Here is a 19196-nt window from a genome sequence, read left to right on the forward strand (position 1 = left end):
TCTTTTAAGGTAAAAATTAATCCTATCACAGAATTAATAAAGTTTTAACTAAAAAGATTACTTATCCAGATTTCAACTCCAGAGACTCAGATAATATATGTAGAGTTTTAGACATTTTTATTTATAGGCCCACAAAGAGGTAGGAAAAAAAAAAAGATACGGTTTTAGGTATTCTTAGGAATCAGACTTTCCCTAAGCACAGATTTTAATAATTCTCTTAACTTCAGTCTCTCCCACTCAAGTGACTGGTTTTTAGTTACTGAGATGTACATCATGGGCTGCTCTTCTGATTATAAATCATATCATATTTTTATTACTATATTAACAGCGCCTCTTGGCTGTAGGAGAGAGCAGATGGGACGATTAATAGCAGCAGCTGTTGTATCCATGTCCAAGAAATTACATGCATACCACAGATTAGTTTTGAATTTTACATGCCTCAGCTTCCTTTCTTCAAAGCCCACCTCTTTGCTTCAATCTTAAGTAGTAGTTGAGTTTTGTTTTGTCAGTCCTGGGGCTTGAACTCAGGGCCTGAGCACTGTCCCTGGCTTCTTTTTGCTCAAGGCTGGCACTCGACCTCTTGAGCCACAGCGCCACTTCCGGCTTTTTCTGTTTATGTGGTGCTGAGGAATCAAACCCAGGACTTCATGCAAGGCAAGCATTCTACCACTGAGCCACATTCCCAACCCGTGGGATTTTTTTTTTTTATTCTTACATAATTCTAGTTTACAAAATGCTAATCAAATGAAGTATTCTAAAAACGTTACGTGGAAGCAACTACTCTCAGTAGTACACGGCTATTCCAATATAACTCTCATAGAGGTAAATACAGAAGTCTGTCAGTGGTTGTGGGACACTGCTACCCCACCCTACTCAGCCCTTCCTCTTCCCTTATATAAAAAAGCACAGTGCTTTGCATAAAACCTACCCACATCCTGCCTTACAAATGATATCTAGGTTACTTATAACACCGAATACAAAGTAAAGAGTGTTTTGTTTTGTTGTTGGTCATGGGGCTTGAACTCAGGGGACTAGGCAATATCCCTGAACTCTTTTACTCAAGGCTAGTGCTCTACCACTTTTAAGCCACAGCACCACTTTTGTTTTGTGATGGTTAATTGGAAATAAGTCTTACCAACTTTCCTTCCTGAGCTGGCTTTGAACTGTGATCCTCAGATCTCAGCCTCCTGAGTTGGTAGGATTACATGTGTGAGCCACTAGCAGCTGGCCAAGTAAGTTTTAGATAAGTATTATTTGGGGACTAAGAAAAGTCTGTACAGGTTCACATACACATTTTCCCCAAATTATCATCTATCCAATGTTGGCTGAATCCACCAATGCTGGTGTCAAGTCAGGGAGCTCCAACTTTAGTTACTATTAATTTCTATGTACAGGTCCTAGGGCTTGAAACTCGGGGCCTGACTATTGTCCCTGAGTTTCTACAGTCAAGGCTAGCACTCTACCACTTGGGCCACAGCTTCATTTATCACTTTTTAAAGTAGTTTACTAAAGATGAGAGTCTCATAGGCTTTCTTGCCTGGACAGGCTTCAAAAAGCACTCAGATCTCAGCCTCCTGAGTAGCTAGGATTATAGGTGTGAGCCACTGGTGCCCAGCTACCAACTATATTATTATTTTTTCCCCATTTATAGGTGAGGAAATTCTAGACAGCCTTGTCCAAAGTTAAGCTAGCAAAGGAAGTCAAGATTTAAATCAAATTTCAAAGTGTATGATCTTGATTACTTTTATTGTGCAAATGTTGTTCCCTAAGATGAAGAAGTGCTGCAATCCCCTATCTTCTCCTGCTCATTTCTAAAGCATTTCTTGGAATGAAATTTGTATTTAATGGCTGTTTATTCAGTTTAGTGAGGATTCTTGGGTTTTGGCTTCCTGAAGACAGGGCAGCTGGCTGGAAAAATGGCTTACAGGTGGCATTTAAGTTTCCTTAGCAACAGTTTTCCTGATTCAAAAACTAAAAAATAATGTTGCTGGGGATGTAGTTCAGTGGTGGTGTGCTTGGCTGGTCTGTGCAAGGCCCTGAATTCAATCTTGCTTATTTTAAAAAGTAACAATAATTAGGACTTCTACCATAGAACATGCTCAGGTAGGTTAAGGGATTTTTATAATCTTACAAGAGAGAGGCATCATGCTTCTACTAACCTGGTGAGATCAATCAAATCATAACCTCCTAAACTTCACTGGAGAGCTCTAGAAACTTAACTCTTCACTTACATTGCCCATGTTACCAAGCACTTTCAGCATCAACGTTTCTATTTCCAGATACATGCCATCTCAATAGCTATCATTCTAGCAGTTACCAACAGCAGCCATTCTCCATGACTTCATAAGAGATACTTTATTTTAAAAGGGATAAAGCCTACAGTAGCAGCAAGAGTTATTGTTTCCCAGAACAACAGACACAGGCTTACTGCTGTATTAGCATCAGCAAGACCTTTTGTTAGCTGGGATTATGGACTCAATTCCTAAATACAGGGGAAGTTTTAATGGTTGTCAAACATGTTTTCCAAAACTTGAATCTTTGACATAAATAAGGCGAGACTCGAATTTTTTCAGACACACGCAGTTTTACTTAACCAGTTAGGAATGTCGAGCTGTTTTACTTAAATCAGTTAGGATGTTGAGTAACTATCACGGAGAAGCAATACCCCAAACAGATAAATTCACTGACCCAGCACTTAAAAAAGATCACTCCCGGAACTAACAGTCCCAAGTGGTATGAGTCAATATTCTCATAAAACAGCTCCAAACATCTCCATACTGATGACTGAGTTCCAGATTCTACATACAACTGTTAGTTTTCCCAATACCTAACACTTATTTAAATCTTGGATATTTACTAGGGGAAAACCATTTCCTCCTCAAATTTACAGATTTGCTCCCAGGGAGATACCTGGACACTTGAGAATGCATCCCAACAAAGGTCTGGCTTTTTTCCTTCCCTTTTTTTTTTTTTTTTTTTTTCTGCAGGTCTTGGAACTTGAACTCAGTGACCTGGGTGCTGTCTATGACTCAAGGCTAGTGGTCTACCAGGTGAAATACAATTCCACTTCTGGCTTTTCAGTAGTTAACTGTAGGTAAGTTTCTCATGAACTTTCCTGTCCGGGCTGGCTTTGAACTTCAATCCTCAGATCTCAGCTTCCTGATTGGAGGCACCCCGGCACCTCGATTCTCCTGGAGATTAGAGGAATCAACCAAACTTTTTTTTTTCTTTTTTGGTCGGTCGTGGGGCTTCAACTCTGGGCCTGGGTGCTGTCCCTGAGGCTAGCACTCCACAACTTGAGCCACAGCGCCACTTCCGGTTCTCTGGTGGTTTACTGGAGATAAGGGCCTCACAGACTGTCCAGCCTGGGCTGGCTTTGAACCGCTATCCTCAGATTTCAGCCTCCTGAGTAGCTAGGATGACAGGTGTGAGCCACGGGTGCCCGGCCTCAGCAGAACTTTCCTAAACTAGGATTCCAGAACGGGCCTTGGGAAACCCACGCTCCCGGAGGCCGAGCTAAGGGCTCTGTGGGCGGGCCACTGTCCTAGGATGCGCTGGAAATAACAGCTCTCCATCCTTGGGGCAGGAGCGGTGAGGGAAAAGTCTCACTTCATCCCCTCACGCCTGCGCTATGAAGTCGGCACAGCCAGGACACAAGCAGATCGCCCCCCGGTGGATCCGTGGCAGGGCCAAGGGACGGCCTCGACGGCCCCCGGCTCTTGGGGACCTGGGTGGCGGGTGGGTGGGGACACCACACCCCTCATCCCTCTCTTCCCACCCGGGCCCGGAGGCCGGGCTCCGCGGCTCGGCCCTCACCCTCCACCCCCCCGGAACCCGGACCGGTGCTGACACCCAGGCCAAGCCTCCGCAGGCCCCCAGCCCCCAGCCCCTCGGGGGGTGCGGCGTGAGGTGGGGGGGGGGAGAGGACGCCCTCCTGCCCTGCCGTCCCCAAGGGTGGGCACTCACGGCTGCCGCGGCGCCGGTGAAAATGTCCTCCCCCTCGGTGTCGCTGTCCCCAGGTTCGGGCTCGGATCCCCCGCCGGCCCCCTCGGACTCCGGATCCAGACCCGGGAAAGGCGGAGGGAGTCTCTCCGAAGCGCTACAGCCACCACCTCCCGACGCCATCTTCCTCCACCCGTGGCGGAAGCCGCAACAACAACTTTATGGAGAGATAAGCGCCGCGAGCAAAAAAGCGTCCCAGGCTGTGCGAGGAGCGCGAGCGCCGTGACCGACCCTGCGGGGACCGGCGGGGCGGGGGCGCCGCCGCGAGGGGCGGGCCCGGGGGGGGCGGGGCGCCGGCGGCCGCCCAGCCAATCCGACGCCCGGGCCGCACCACGGCGCGGTGGGCTAGTCCCGCCTCCGGGGCGGGGGCGGGACGAGAGGAGGAGGTGGAGGAGGAGGAGCAGGAGCAGGAGCTTCGGTAGCAGCCGCGGCAGCGAGGGGCCGCTCAGCTCCTCCCGGGGCTTTCTGCCTGTCTCACAGCTCTGGGCCCAGTCTTCTAGCTTTTTTTTCTGACAGCCTTCGAGGATCCCGTTTGGATGAAAGTGTGAGCGAAACCGCGCGCTGGTGGCTCAGGCCTCGAATCCTAGCTGCTCAGGAGGCTGAGAGCTGAGGATCACAGTTCAAAGCCAGCCCAGGCAGGAAGGTCTGCGAGACTCTTTATCGCCAATTAACCACCCAAAAGCTAGAAGTGGGGCTGTGGCTCAAAGTGCTAGCCTTAAGCAAAAGAGCTTAGGCCGAGTTCAAGCCCCACGTCTGACAATAGGGGGGAAAAAGTGACTAAAAACGCTCGTGAACGCTACATGCCACCTACCTGTGCCAAGGACAAGGCCCTCACAGAGATCCAATGCCTTGAGATCTGAACAGACAGCACTTAACTTCGGCCACTTATTTGGACAACATTCGGTTCGTTCATTCAGCATATACTGAGCATTTACTGTGAGCCTGGCACCTTGCTACGGTTTGAAATACAGAGATGTGAGGTCTTTGCAATTTAGGTTGGTGGTCATGTAAAGTCACGGTTGAACACAGTTCGGAAATAAACCGTGTTGTGGGCACAGAAAAAAAGAGACTACTAATTCTGCGTAGGCAAGTTAGGAGGCCTCACCAGAGGTGGTGAGATCTTATTTGGCCTGTCGTTTGATTGGAAGGATTATCCTTTCAATCGTGATGGAATAGAAAGCAGGGAAATGAAGACTAAACAAAAAACGTCCTGGGACCTATTCATCGATTGCTAAGTCTAAAGTAGGCAAATGAAATTGGAGTTCAAAGGTATAGAGAGGCTGTCACTAGGTAAGTCTAAAAAAAGAAATCCTTTCTTCACGGACAAAAGGTAGTTCCTTTATAACTGCACATTCCTCGGTATTGTCATTAACTTTGCAGCCTGGGCGCCTACACACGGCATCTGGCAAATTAAGTAGGTAATTAATGCTTGAGATTAGAAAAGTGGGTGGACGACATCAACCTCCTAATTGGCATCCAACAACCAAAGTGTGGTTTAACATAACCCTTTAAAAGCCAGGCGCCAGTGGCTGAAGCCTGTAATCCTGGCTACTCGGGAGGCTGAGCTCTGAGGATCGCAGTTCGAAACCAGCCCGGGCAGAAAAGTCCCCGAGAGACTCTTACCTCCAGAACCGGAAATGGCGGCTGTGGCTCCAGCGCTAGAGCGCTAAGCCTCACGCACACAGAGGCTCAGGGACAGCGCCCAGGCCCTGAGTTCAAGCCCCATAACTGGCAAAAAAAAAAAAAAAAAAAAGAAGATAAACCCTTTAACGATGGCTACCTGGACACAACAAGCACCGGGACAAATTCTCTCCTTATTGTCTGTGAAGGCGATAGGTGAAAATATCTCCCGTAGAGGAAAGGTTGGGCTGCAATGAGTCTGCAGGAGATGAGAGAAACCAAAAGCGCCCATCCTTCCCCACTGCCATGCCTAACCACTTCCATTAGCCTTCCAGGACACTCTGGGCAACGGAAACCCCACTTCCGTTCTGACGAGGAAGTGACGACATGCGAGACCGTTACACCTTCCGAAGCCTTCCGGGAACAGACTACAAATCCCAGAATTCAGTCCTAGGTCTTCCAAAGAATCCCATACCACCCCAGCATGCAGTGTGTAAGGCGAAATCGAGCGAGGCATGCTGGGGCATGTAGTCCTCATGGTTCCCGGCCCTAGCGGTGTGTGTGTGTTTTTTCCTCCTGCGCGCCTCGGTCGGTTCCCGCCTCTTGGCTTCCCCCAGGACTTTTCACCCTGCTCCCGAGTCCTTTTGAAGATCAGGAAGTGGACACATCGCGAGGCCGGCTGCTGGGGGACGGACGGTGGCTCGGTTGGGGCAGTCGCCAGGGATGGCGGAACGTGAGGATGGAGCGCGTGTCCGGGCTGCTCTCCTGGACGCTGAGCCGAGTTCTGTGGCTGTCAGGCCTCTCTGAGGCGGGAGCTGCCCGGCAGCCCCGGATCATGGAAGAGAAAGCGCTAGAGGTTTATGGTAATTTGTTTTCTCCACAGCAGCTGCTGTGGGCGGTGATGAGTCGAGGCGGCGCGGGGCCTCCGAGCTCCCCTTTTCGGGCTGGGGGAGTGGACCGTGGGGTTTTGCCGGTTGTAGTCGGGAGCATGGGAGGCGGTTCCCCCCACCCCCCACACCACACACACCACCCCCGGGGAGGGGAAAGGGGGGGGGTCCCCAAGTCATGCAGAATGTGGAACCTTCCTGAGTTCGGGCTCTTCCTAGACCTGGGATATGTTGAGCCCGGAAGTCTTCAAGTTTTATTCCCCGGTCTGCCCCATGCCCTATTAGTGGTTATGCCCAAGAGTGGGCACAGAGGGCTCCATGGGCGCCCGGGAAGCCAGGCTGGACCCTCCTTGCTTATCCAGCGCCTAGCTCCCGTCACCGCCCGGGGCCCTGCTGGGTATACTGGGTGGTGGCCGAGTTAGGGACTGGCCCAAGGTCACAGCCACCTCCCCCCCCCCCCCCCCAGCAGAGCCAAGAAGGCAGAGGATAAAATAGGTTTCCTCGAAGTGAGGTCTCAAATAGAGACAAGTCAGATGTTACATATGTACACATACCCCCCCCCCCACACACACACGTATATTCTCTCAATATTAAATATTCTGTATTTCTTGGGACTGTCTTCATTGTACAGAAGATAAAGAAACAAAGGTTTAGGATCATTGAACCACTACCTGGAGATCAGTGTCAGTAAGGAACTGAGCAAAAACCAAACTTGGGATTCCAAATGTATGCACTTTTCACTACATTCTCCTTGTCTTTGTCTCTCTCTATCTGTCTCCCTGTCTTTATCCTCTCTCTCTTTTTCACACACACACACACACACACACACACGGTATTTCTTTATTTTATTTTTATGGACTAGGAATCAAATCCAGAGCCTTGCATATATACTACCATGTGCTCTAAACTGAACTATACCCCTAGTCCTATTTTTTGTAAGCTAAAGAGATTTAACATTAAGTGATCTAACCATAAGATTACAATTTGGGTAAAGGTTTCAGGCCAGTAGAGGAAGCCCAGCATGTTAAAAACCTTTGGGGTTAAATCTAATGTACCTATCCCTAGGCAGAAGCAGAACTTAGCCCCAGCCAGAAGATAATTACAGGGTGCTGATCTCCATGCCTTCCTGCCAGACTTCTGTCTGTGGTATCTAGGAGTTTGCAGGACACTGCGGATACAACTTTGGGAGAGAGATGATTCTAATCCTCCATCTTAAATTGAGGAAGCCAATTGATGGAGATTGGTAGGTGGAGGTTGGGAGGATTGCTGTTCTAAGCCAGCCAGGGCAAAAAAGTTCATGAGATACCCTCATTGACAGAACAAATTGAGTCTGGTGACTGCACTTAGCATCCCAGCTTCAGGAAGTAGGCCTGGGATGAGCTCAGCAAAAGTCAAGACTATCTCAAAAATCACCAGGGCAACAACACTGAGAATGTGACTTAAGTGGTAAGGCACTATTCAGCAAGCAGGAAACCCTGAATTCACACACCAGTACTAAAAAGAGAGGGGGGTGGGAACCTGTATATGGAAATATAGTATGCAATAGATCATGAACAGATCTAAAACAAGAATTACGGAACTGCAGAGGAAGAAGAGATGCTAGTCTGTAGCTGGCGGGATCTGGAAAGACTTTAAAGATGTCACTTGAGGGACTGGGAATGTGGCTCAGTGGTAGAGTGCTTGCCTAGCACACATGAAGCCCTGGGTTCCATTCCTCAGTACCACATGAACAGAGTTCAGGCCCCGCCCCCCTAAAAAAAAAGGCACTTGAGTTATGCCTTTGAGAATAATTGGGGCCTGGATACTTGGAAATATCTGCAGACATACTAAGCTGAGGAAATTAACTCACAAATAATTGAATGGCAGATATGGTAGGGTTTGTAGTTGCAGGTAGATTGTAGAGCATTGTTTTAGATAGTAAATTGGGATTAGATGTGAAGCTTTTTTTTTTTTTTTTAAGTACCTGGGTTTTGAACTCTTGTGTCTCACACTTGCTAGATAGGAACTCCACCATTTGATCCCTCTCAGCTGTTTTTGGCTTTTGTTGTTTTTTCAAATAGGGTCTCATGTTTTTGCTTGGAGCCCACCCTTACTACAATTCTTCTGTGTGTGTGTGTGTGTGTGTGTGTGTGTGTGTGTGTGTGTGTGTTTTAATTGCTGGGATTGAGGCTGGGAATATGGCCTAGTGGTAGAGTGCTTGCCTCATGTACATGAAACCCTGGGTTCGATTCCTCAGTACCACATATGTAGAAAACGGCCAGAAGTGTGCTGGGTAGAGTGCTAGCCGTGAGTAAAAACAAGCCAGGGACAGTGCCCAGGCCCTGAGTTCAAGCCCCAGGACTGGCCAAAAAAAAAAAAAATGCTGGGATTTAGATGTGCCACACACTCAATTTATTTGTTAAGGGGAGGTCTTGGTAACTTTTTGCCTGAGCTATATTTAAGCCCGTGATCCTCCTGACCTCCATCTTTACCTCTGCCTTCCAAGAAACTACGATTACAGGTGAGCACCACTACACCTGAGGGTTAAATATGAATGAGGAATCTTAAAAACAGCAGTGCTTTTTTTTTTTTTAAAGCTGGAGGACTCACATAAAGAAAGCAATAGGTTTTGTGTGTGTGTGTGTGCGTGTGTGCGTGCGTGTGTGTGTGTGTGTGTGTGTGTGTGTGTGTGTGTGTGTATCCTGGTCCTGGGGTTTGAACTCAGCGCCTGGGTGTCATCCCTGTTTTTTGCTTAAGACTAGTACTCTATCACTTGAGTCACAGTTCCACTTCCGGTTTTCTGATGGTGTACTGGAGATAAATTTCATGATCTTTCCTGACCTGGCTGGCTTTGAACCGTGATCCTCAGATCTCATCCTCCTAAGTAGCTAGAATTACAGGTGTGGCTCTACTGGTGCCCAGGCTTTTTTTTTTTTTTTTTTAGATATTTGAGAAATGTAAACTTCTCAAATTACTAGAAAAGTTGATAAGTATAATAAGGGGTGCTATTTGAGAGTTTCGTGGCAGACAAAGAAAATAATACAACTTGTATAACTTACATTGCCCCTTGTACAGGGACAAGGACTAGAATAAGAGAATTCCTTTTCAAAAAGCTCTATTTGCCTAAATCCTACAGTCACACAGTTCCATGAAAAACAAGCTTTATCCTCTTTCCTGCATATGTTTTCAAATCCCATTTCTATTCAAGCAGAAAGCCCATGGTTCAGCTTGGGAGAAGATAGCATTTTATTGATTTGTTTTTTTATAGCTATATTTCAGTTGACAGGGGAGCTATAAATAATAGAACAAAACCTCAGGCTTGAGAACATGAACCTATCCTACGTAAAATTCTTCTGTTTTCTCCCTCTCTGTTTCTCTTTGGCATTTTCCTCTTGGTACTTTTCTACAATAATAGAGAAGGATTTTTTTTTTTTTTCAATTGTAGGGCTTGAGTTCAGGACCTGGGCACTTGTTCCTGAGGTCTTTTTCTCAAGGCTAGCTCTCTACCACTTTGAGCCACAGCTTTGCTTCTGGTTTTCTGGTAATTAATTGGAGATAAGAATCTCACAGTCCTTTTTTCCTTGGATCTCAGCCTCCCGAGTAGCTAGGATTACAGTTGTGAGCCAGGCAGAATACTCATGTTTTCATGTAATACTTTGTCTCTGATGACCCTTTAGATTTGATTCGAACTATCCGGGATCCAGAAAAACCCAATACTTTAGAAGAACTGGAAGTGGTAACAGAGAGTTGTGTGGAAGTTCAGGAGATAAATGAAGAAGACTATCTGGTTATTATCAGGTTCACACCAACAGTACCTCATTGCTCTTTGGCAACTCTTATTGGTAAGGTTGTTTGTGTAAATTCTTTTGTTTTTTGTTTTGTGTTTTTTTTTTGTCCATCTTGGGGCTTGAACTCTGGCCCTGGATACTGTCCCTGAGCTCTTCAGCTCAAAGCTAGCACTCTACCACTTGAGCCACAGTGCCACTTGAAGTTTTCAAGTGGTTAATTGGAGATAAGAGTCTCAAACTTTCCTGCCCAGGCTGCCTTCCAATGGCAACCCTCACATCTCAGCCTCCTGAGTATTTAGAATGATAGGCATGAGCTACCTGTGCCTGGCAAATAATATCTTTTTTTTTTTTTTTTTTTGCCAGTCCTGGGGCTTGAAGTCAGGGCATGGGCACTATCCCTGAGCTTCTTTTGCTCAAGACTGGCACTCTACCACTTGAGCCATAGTACCACTTCTTGCTTTTTCTGTATAGTTTATTTTTGATGAGTCTCACAGATTTTCCTGCTCAGTCTGGCTTTAAATGGTGATCCTCAGGTCTCAGCCTCCTGAGTATCTAGGATTACAGGTGTGAGCCACTGATGCCTGGCTACATGGCTCTTTTAAAATGGCACAGCTTATTCTGGGAATGTGGCTTAGCCATACAGTGCTTGCCTAGCATGCACAAAGCCTTGGGTTTGATTCCTCAGCACCGCATAAACAGAAAAAGCGGGAAGTGGTGCTATGGCTCAAGAGGTAGAGTGCTAGCCTTGAGCAAAAAAGAAGCCAGGGACAGTGCTCAGGCCCTGAGTCTAAGCCCCAGGACTGCTGGGGGGGGGGGGGGGGGCGGGGAGACACAGTTTGGCCTCTTGTGACCATTCAGTAAAGGTTAGTAAATAATTGCCCCTTGCTTGGAGGTCAGTTAATGAAGTAGGAAAGGCTGGGCTTTTGTAGTATTTCTGGGTTCCAGTTGCATTTCTGCTATTGTACTGCTTGAGTGGCCTTGGGGTAAGTTACACTCTGACTGATCTCATTGTTTGTAATTGGGTTAATAATACCTAGATCACTGAATTGTCATGAGGAATATGTAAAACTCCGGGTAAAATTTCCTAGCATAGTGCCAGGCTTAAAGGAGATCTAGACTGGATTGAGCAAAGCTGTGTCAGCTACTTATATTCCTTCTGGACGCAGACACAGCTGTGTGCTTTCTCAGGAACCAATTAAGCAATTAGAAGAGATAAAGAGATAATTGGAGGTTGGTTTTGTTTTTTCTCCATAGGGTTGTGCTTAAGAGTAAAACTTCAGCGGTGTTTGCCATTTAAACACAAGGTAAGAGAGAGGTTTTATTTTTCTTTTAATTTATTTTTTTTCCAGTCTTGGGGCTTGAACTCAGGGCCTGAGCACTGTCCCTGGCTTCCTTTTGCTCAAATCTAGCACTCTACTACTTGAGCCACAATGCTATTTCTGGGCTTTTCTGTTTATGTGGTTCTGAAGAATCGAACCCAGGGCTTCATGTGTGCTAGGCAAGCACTCTACTGCTAAGCCACATTCCCAGCCCCAAGATGTCTTATTATCTCAAACCCGGAATCACATGCACATCTCTATAGAGCTGCCCACATCCTTTGCCCAGTTTTCAATTTCTTTTTATTATTGATCTGTAAGGGCTCTTTTTAGTTAATTTTACTGGTGCTGGGGACTGACTGGGAGCCTCTCATATGCTCACCCTGTGTCCTACCACAAAGCTACACTCATCACTGCTAAGGTACTGGGGCTTGAACTAAGGTTCTCAGGCTCTGCTTGACTTTCTCACTCAAGGCTGACACTCTACAAGTCATTTGAGCCACACCTCTAGTTCTTCTTTCGTTATTCTAAAAACAAGCTCCTTGTCAGATACATGATCAGCAAATCCCATTTTGTGGGTTCTCTTTTCACCTTCTTGATGATGTCTTTTAGAGCACAAAATTTTGTTTTTTTGGTGGTGGTTGTGGGGCTTAAACTCAGGGTCTGGGTGCTATCCCTGAGCTCTTTTGCCCAAGGATCATGCTCTACTTGAGCCACAGCTCCACTTCTTTGGTGGTTTTTGGTGGTTAATTGCTTTTTGGTGGTTAATTGGACTTTCTTCTTGAGCTGTCTTTGAACTGTAATGATCACATCTTAGCTTTCTAAGTGGCCAGGATTATAGGCAAGAGCCATTGGCGCCTGGTGTGTTGTAATTTTTTAAGTATGTTTTCCATCTTCCTTCTTGGTTTGTCAGCTTCTTGAAGTCTGAGTTTATATATGACCCACTTGAATGTTTTCCATTGTGATCTTACGTAGTAGGAGCTCAATAGATGCATGTTGAGTATATTAATGAATGCTCATACTAGTGGTCCCAATGTTCTCAAGTACAAATGTTTCTTTCACATAATATGCTTTCTTAGCCACTGGATATGCAATAGTGGGTTTTTGTCGAAAGCGCTTGTTCTTGGAGACTGGGTAATTTGTAGGGCTGCAGTAAGGCCAGGAGGGGTAGCTTAACCAACATTATACTTGAGAATTAATTTGGCAAGCTAAAGGAGAACGAGAAAAAGAGGATATTGAAACTGTGTATCATGACTCATTTTTGTAAAACAAGTAAAGGAACTCAATATTGGGGTGTGTGTGTGTGTGTGTAAAACACATTGAGAGCATGTGTGTATAGAGAAAATGTGGAAGGAGTTACACTAATCGTTAATGTGTTTTCCTAGGGATGGGGCAGGAGGAGTGTCACTTTTTTGGACAGAAGTCCAGTGCAGGGAAAAGTAAAACATAGATAATGTCTCATTCTTTTTTGTTTTTTTTTTTTTTTTTGGCCAGTCCTGGGGCTTGGACTCAGGGCCTGAGCACTGTCCCTGGCTTCTTTTTGTTCAAGGCTAGCACTCTGCCACTTGAGCCACAGCGCCACTTCTGGCCATTTTCTATATATGTGGTGCTGGGGAATCGAACCCAGGGCCTCATGTATATGAAGCAGGCACTCTTGCCACTAGGCCATATCCCCAGCCAATGTCTCATTCTTATAAAATTTTTATTTACATGTTATTCTAAAGAATTTCACTGCCAAGTGCTGGTGGCTCACACCTGTAATCCTACCTACTCAAGAGGCTGAGATCTGGGACTTGAGGTTTGAAGCCAGCCTGGGCAGATAAATCTGTAGACTATCATCTAGCCAGCAAAAAGCCGAAAGGGAAGTTGTTGTTCAAATGGCAGAGCACTAGCCTGGGGCTGAAAAGCCCAATAAGAGCCCAAAGCCCCGAGTTCAAGTTTCAGTACCAGCACAAGTTAAAAAAAAAAAAGTTTGATACAAGTCCTTCCTGCAGGCCTTCTCCAGTAACCAAAATACTACTCCCTTCAGTCCTTGTTATTGAGAAGAATGGGAGGGATTTTTTCACTAAGCCTTAGCTATTAGAAATAAGATCTAGATTCTCATCCCTAGATTCTGCTACTGGGATTGAATTTAGGGCCTCAGGATCTTGTTAAAGATTTTTGCTCAAGGCTAGTGCTCTACCACTTTAGCCATGTTAAATGGGTTTTTGCTGGTTAGTTGGAAATAATAGTTCCTTGGATCTATCTGCTTAGGTTGGCTTATAACAATGATCTTCATATCTCAGCCTTCTGAGTAGCTAAATTAAAGGCTTGAGCCACCAGCACCCAGCTGATTCCTAGATTTTATTCTGTCTGTCTGTCCGTCTGTCTGTCTTTTTGTGTGTGTGTGTGCTCTACCATTTGAGCTGCAGCTCTACTTCTGGCTTTTTGGTAGTTAATTGCAGATAGTCTCAAAGACTTTTCTGCTTGGGCTGGCTTTGAACCTCTGCTTGAGCTGGCTTTGAACCACAGTCCTCAGATCTCAGCCTCCTGAATAACTAGGATTACTGGTATGAGCCACTGGTGCCTAGCTTCCCTAGATTCTTGAGTCCACTAGATCTTCTACCTCACTTTGTTATTTTAGAATTCCCCATGTCTTTGTTTTGTTTTTGCAATACTGGGGTATGAACTCTGCACCTTGTGATTTCTAAGCAGGTGCTCTATCACCTTTACCTGAGCCATTTCTCTAATATTCCCAAGCCCTTTCTCTAATACTTTGTTCCTTACTGTTTTTCCTTCCCAGTTGGAAATCTACATTTCTGAAGGAACCCACTCCACAGAGGAAGACAGTAAGTGAATCAGAAATATTACAAACAACTTCAGCTAGTAGTTTATTCCGTCAGCCATAGACCTCCAGGATCACTTGTAAAGATTGGGGAGCCATCAGTTATTAGGTCTTCCTTCATAGGCAGAGAAACCAGGCGATGGAAGGAAGAAATGTTTTCACTGGGACTCTGGGTGAACTAGAGTCTACTGATAGTGACTGGTTTGGGCCAGAGGCTACCTGCCTGTGAAGAAGTTCTATTCTTTGGTAGCAGGTTAGAGAGTTGTGTACTTGAACTTGAAATTGCAGAGCTAGCAAGTCAATCCCCGGGGCATCTTGGGTAGGAGCTGTCTCACTCAGTGAGCAAGTTACAGTGGGAGTGAAGAACCTTTATTAGCCAAGTGCTGGTGGCTCACATCTGTAATCCCAGCTACTCAGGAAGCTGAGATCTGAGGATCACAATTCGAAGTTAGCCTGGACAGGAAAGTCCCAGAGACTCTAATATGTAATTAACCTCCACAAGTCTGAAACTGGAGCTGTAGCTCAAGTGGTAGAGTGCTAGCCCTGAGCAAAAGCAAAAAAAATACTCAGGGACAGTACTCAGGCCCTGACCAAAAGCCTCAAGACAGACACACACACACACACACACACACACACACACACACACACACACACACACACACTTTTTATAATACCTCTGGCCTGCTTAGAGAAATCAACCTCTAACCATTTAGAAGTCATAGAGGAAGGACAGGTGTTGCTCAAGTGGCATAACACCAGCCTTGCGCAAAAATGCCAAGCAAAGTACAAAGCCCTGAGTTTAAGCCCCAGTACCAGGCACACATGTGCACATGAGAATGACCCCCACCCCCCAATGCTGCAGGTGTGGCTCAATGATAAAGTGCATGCCTAGCAAGCACAAGGTTCTGAGTTCAAACCCCAGTAATAAAAACACAAAGCAAAGATCACAGAGATGGGCTCTTCCACCTAATCTGCCTTGTTACATTACAAACAGGATTTTGTACAAATAATGAGCACAAATAATACAAGGAATAAGACAAATAATACATTTAAAATGTATGGTGTGACCTGGCACCAGTGGCTCACATCTGTAATCCTAGCTACTCAGGAGACTGAGATCTGAGGACGTGGTTCAAAGCCAGCCCGGGCAGGAAAGTCTGTGAGACTCTTATCTCCAATTAACCACCAGAAAACCAGAAGTAGCACTGTGACTCAAATGGTAGAGTGCTAGATTTGAGCAGAAAAACGAGCATAAGGCTCTGAGTTCATGTCTCAGTACAGACGCGCGCGCACACACACACACACACACACACACACACAAAATGACCTAATATATTAATAGAAAGAAATAGGAGCAGAAAATTCACACAAGAAACAAACAGATAAACAAAAACCTAGTTAATAAACACAGAAAATTCTATCAGTATGTATTAAAAAAAATGCAACCTTCAACCATAATATGGAGCCAGTTTTTGCTTCTAGCTGTTGTTGGCAAACTGATGGCTCACATGTTAATGATATAAATTGGTAAATAATCTAATTCAGTGATGTGAATCAAACCATAACCATACTTAATATCTTTTGATCTCATAATTACATTTTAAATATTTTTTCATAGGGCTGGGAATATGGCCTAGTGGCAAGAGTGTTTGCCTTGTATACATGAAGCCCTGGGTTCGATTCCTCAGCACCACATACATAGAAAAGACCAGAAGTGGCGCTGTGGCTCAAGTGGCAGAGTGCTAACCTTGAGCAAGAAACCAGGGACAGTGCTCAGGCCCTGAGTCCAAGCACCAGGACTGACATATATATATATATATATATTTTTTTTTTTTTTTTTAAAGCTATATGTGCCAGGTAGCTCACTCTTGTAATCCCAGCTACTCAGGAGGCTGAGAGCTGAGGATCTTGGTTCAAAGACAGCCTGGGCAGAAAAGACAGTGAGACTCTTGCCAAAAGCCAGAAGTGGAGGTGTGATTCAAATGGTAGAGCCCCGGCCTTGAGCGAAAAAGTAAGTGAAGGGCTGGGGATATGGCCTAGTGGCAAGAATGCTTGCCTCGTATACATGAGGCCCTGGGTTCAATTCCCCAGCACCACATATACAGAAAACGGCCAGAAGTGGCGCTGTGGCTCAAGTGGCAGAGTGCTAGCCTTGAGCAAAAAGAAGCCAGGGACAGTGCTCAGGCCCTGAGTCCAAGCCCAGGACTGGCCAAAAAGAAAAAGTAAGTGAAAATAAAGTGAGGCTTAAGTAAAAACAAAAACAAAATGCCAGAGCTGTTTTCAGACTTTACTCAAGTATAACTGATGGAAATACACATTTGGACACCAACTGGAAAGAGAAAATGGTTGTGGTAATATTTTTCTCTTTGAGTCTGCCTTCAGACTTTGGAGATTGCACTGTTCATAATTAGGCCCCAACAGCTTTTAAGTTCTGAAGATCTTTCTCCTTGCTTCTATCCCCTTCTCTCTCCCTTTCTCCCCCTCTTCCTCCTTTGTCTCTTCTCCTTTCTCCTTCTATCCTTTCTCTTCCCCTCTCTCTTCTCCTCCCCCTCCTCTCTTCCCCCCTCTCTCTCTTTCTCCCCCTCACCTCTCTCTCTCTCTCCCCATACCCCTTTTTTTTTTGTGCTAGTCCTGGGGCTTGAACTCAGGACCTGTGTGCTGTCCTGAGCTATTTTTGCTCAAGGCTGTCTACCACTTGAGCCATAGCTCCACTTCTAGCTTTTTTGGTGGTGGTTAATTGGAGCCAGGTATCTCACAAACTTTCCTGCCCAGGCTGGCTTTGAACCATGATCCTCAGATCTCAGCTAGGATTTCCAGCAGGAGCCACGGGTGCTCACCTAAGCTCATTATTTTATCAGGTTGATATATTGTCTGGTGCTGCCCAGTGACATAATTCTGCTAACTTTTGTCTTTGTGTTTCTTAGTCAACAAGCAGATAAACGACAAAGAGCGGGTGGCAGCTGCAATGGAGAACCCGAACTTGCGGGAAATCGTGGAACAATGTGTCCTTGAGCCTGACTGATGGCTGCTTCAAGAGCGCTGAGCTGTAATTGTTATATTTGTTTTACCTTTGAAAAATGTAAAAGACTCATGTTTAATACATAGGTGATTTGTACCTCAAAACATTTTATAAAGTTTTAATTGCAAGGTAGGACCTAATTTGTGTAGTAAATAACATCCTCAGGATTTGTAACACTGAATTGATCAGACAGAAACCTATTTTCTAGTTACTGTGTATAAGATGTGTTACTATTTTTCTGATACCCATTCTGATACAGCTATTTTTCGTGTCAAATATTGCCATGTCCAAATGTATTCAATTTAAATCAGTATTCTAAAATAAATGATTCTTACAATGATTTGTTTTGAATGTTTTTATTGAACATTAAATCCTAGTGTAACTGAATTCCTGAAAGATTCTTTCAGAGGTTCATTTTTGCTGACTATTAGGTAGAATCAGAACTGTTAAAATACAGTTAAAATCTGATCCTGAGCTGGGTGCTGGTCGCTCACATCTGCAATCCTATCTCTCAGGAGGCTGAGAGCCGAGAATTGCAGTTCGAAGCCAACTTGGGTAGGAAAATCCCTGAGATTCTTTTTTTTTTTTTTGGCCAGTCCTGGGGCTTGAACTCAGGGCCTGAGCACTGTCCCTGGCTTCTTTTTGCTCAAGGCTAGCACTCTGCCCCTTGAGCCATAGCGCCCCCTCTGGCCATTTTCTGTATATGTGGTGCTGGGGAATTGAACCCAGGGCCTCATGTATACGAGGCAAGCACTCTTGCCACTAGGCCATATCCCCAGCCCTCCCTGAGATTCTTATATCCAAGAACCTAGAAAAAGCCAGAAGTGGAGCTGCAGCTCAAGTGGTAGAGTGCTAGCCTTGAGCACAAAAGCTCAGGGACAGTGCCTGGCCTGGGCACTGAGTAGTTCAAGCCCTAGAACTGGAGTATGAGTGCATACTCTCTCTCTCTCTCTCTCTCTCTCTCTCTCTCTCTCTCTCTTGCACACACACACAACACTCTCAGCTTGTACATTGTACAAGCACTGGACTCCAATTGACCTGTGGACCATTTATGGTGATCTACAAGCATTATTCTTAACCTTTTTGGGTGGTCTCAAATAAATTTGAGAATCAGATAATCCTCTCCCAAAGGGAAAAAGGCACTCACATAAAACTGTATCTGGTGGCAGAAGGATTTGAACTTGCTAAAAAAGCCAATGGAGTCTGGTTAATGATGCTGGGATCCAATAACTCCTCAGAACTCCCCAGGGGTTCACAGGGCTGGCCTCTCCCACCCACCATCTTAAACCAAAATAAGTGCAGAGGCTTTCTCAGATCCCTGGAGAAACAGATGTCTCTTGTAGAATCCAAGTTATGTCATGAAGGGAGGGCTGACGATCCAGAAGAGGAGGCTTTGCTATGAAAGTCCTGGCTCTCGTTAAGGTAGAAAATAAAACAGAACTATAAAGGTTCAGACTGGTGATGTTAACCACTTATTAACACTGGTTGTTCTTTTGTTGTTCTCCAATACTAGAGCTTGAACTTGGGGTGTTAACATACTTTAGAGTTGGCTTTTTCACTCAAAGCTGGCACTGTACCACTTGAGCCTCAGCTCCACTTCTCGCTTTCCCCTGATTAATTGGAGATCACAGTCTCACAGATTTTTTTTCCTGCTATGATCTTCAGATCTCACCCTCCTGAGTAGGATTACATGTGTAAGCCAGCAGCAAACAGCTAACAGTGGTGCTTTTAAAGTTGACAATAGATGCTAATTGTTACTGT

General features: G+C 45.4%; 2 protein-coding genes across 2 annotated transcripts in view; one reads left to right on the plus strand and one right to left on the minus strand.

The window, feature by feature from the left end:
• Positions 1-4255, minus strand: part of Snx1 (sorting nexin 1) — a 35885-nt gene extending 31630 nt beyond the window's left edge. Inside the window, exon 1 of the mRNA XM_048332838.1 lies at positions 3967-4255. Within this exon, the coding sequence (XP_048188795.1) occupies positions 3967-4125 (159 nt within the window). The 5' untranslated portion in view covers positions 4126-4255. The remainder of the gene's footprint in view (positions 1-3966) is intronic.
• A 1911-nt stretch (positions 4256-6166) lies between these two features.
• Ciao2a (cytosolic iron-sulfur assembly component 2A) lies at positions 6167-17775 on the plus strand. The gene is made up of 5 exons (XM_048332851.1): positions 6167-6485; positions 10166-10330; positions 11531-11580; positions 14375-14420; positions 17341-17775. The coding sequence occupies exons 1-5, from the start codon at positions 6362-6364 to the stop codon at positions 17436-17438; spliced, it is 483 nt and encodes a 160-aa protein (XP_048188808.1). The 5' UTR covers positions 6167-6361; the 3' UTR covers positions 17439-17775.
• The last annotated feature ends 1421 nt before the right edge of the window (positions 17776-19196 follow it).

This window comes from Perognathus longimembris, chromosome 23, assembly GCF_023159225.1.
Source record: "Perognathus longimembris pacificus isolate PPM17 chromosome 23, ASM2315922v1, whole genome shotgun sequence".
Classification (NCBI taxonomy): Eukaryota; Metazoa; Chordata; class Mammalia; order Rodentia; family Heteromyidae; genus Perognathus; species Perognathus longimembris.

What these genes read in the sequence shown, in the direction of transcription:
- Ciao2a (XM_048332851.1), top strand. Translation starts at nt 6,362, where the DNA reads ATGGAGCGCGTGTCCGGGCTGCTCTCCTGGACGCTGAGCCGAGTTCTG. An exon ending in GAAAGCGCTAGAGGTTTATG is followed by an intron (nt 6,486 to 10,165) that starts GTAATTTGTTTT and finishes ATGACCCTTTAG; the next exon opens with ATTTGATTCGAACTATCCGG. An exon ending in GTTTGCCATTTAAACACAAG is followed by an intron (nt 11,581 to 14,374) that starts GTAAGAGAGAGG and finishes TTTCCTTCCCAG; the next exon opens with TTGGAAATCTACATTTCTGA.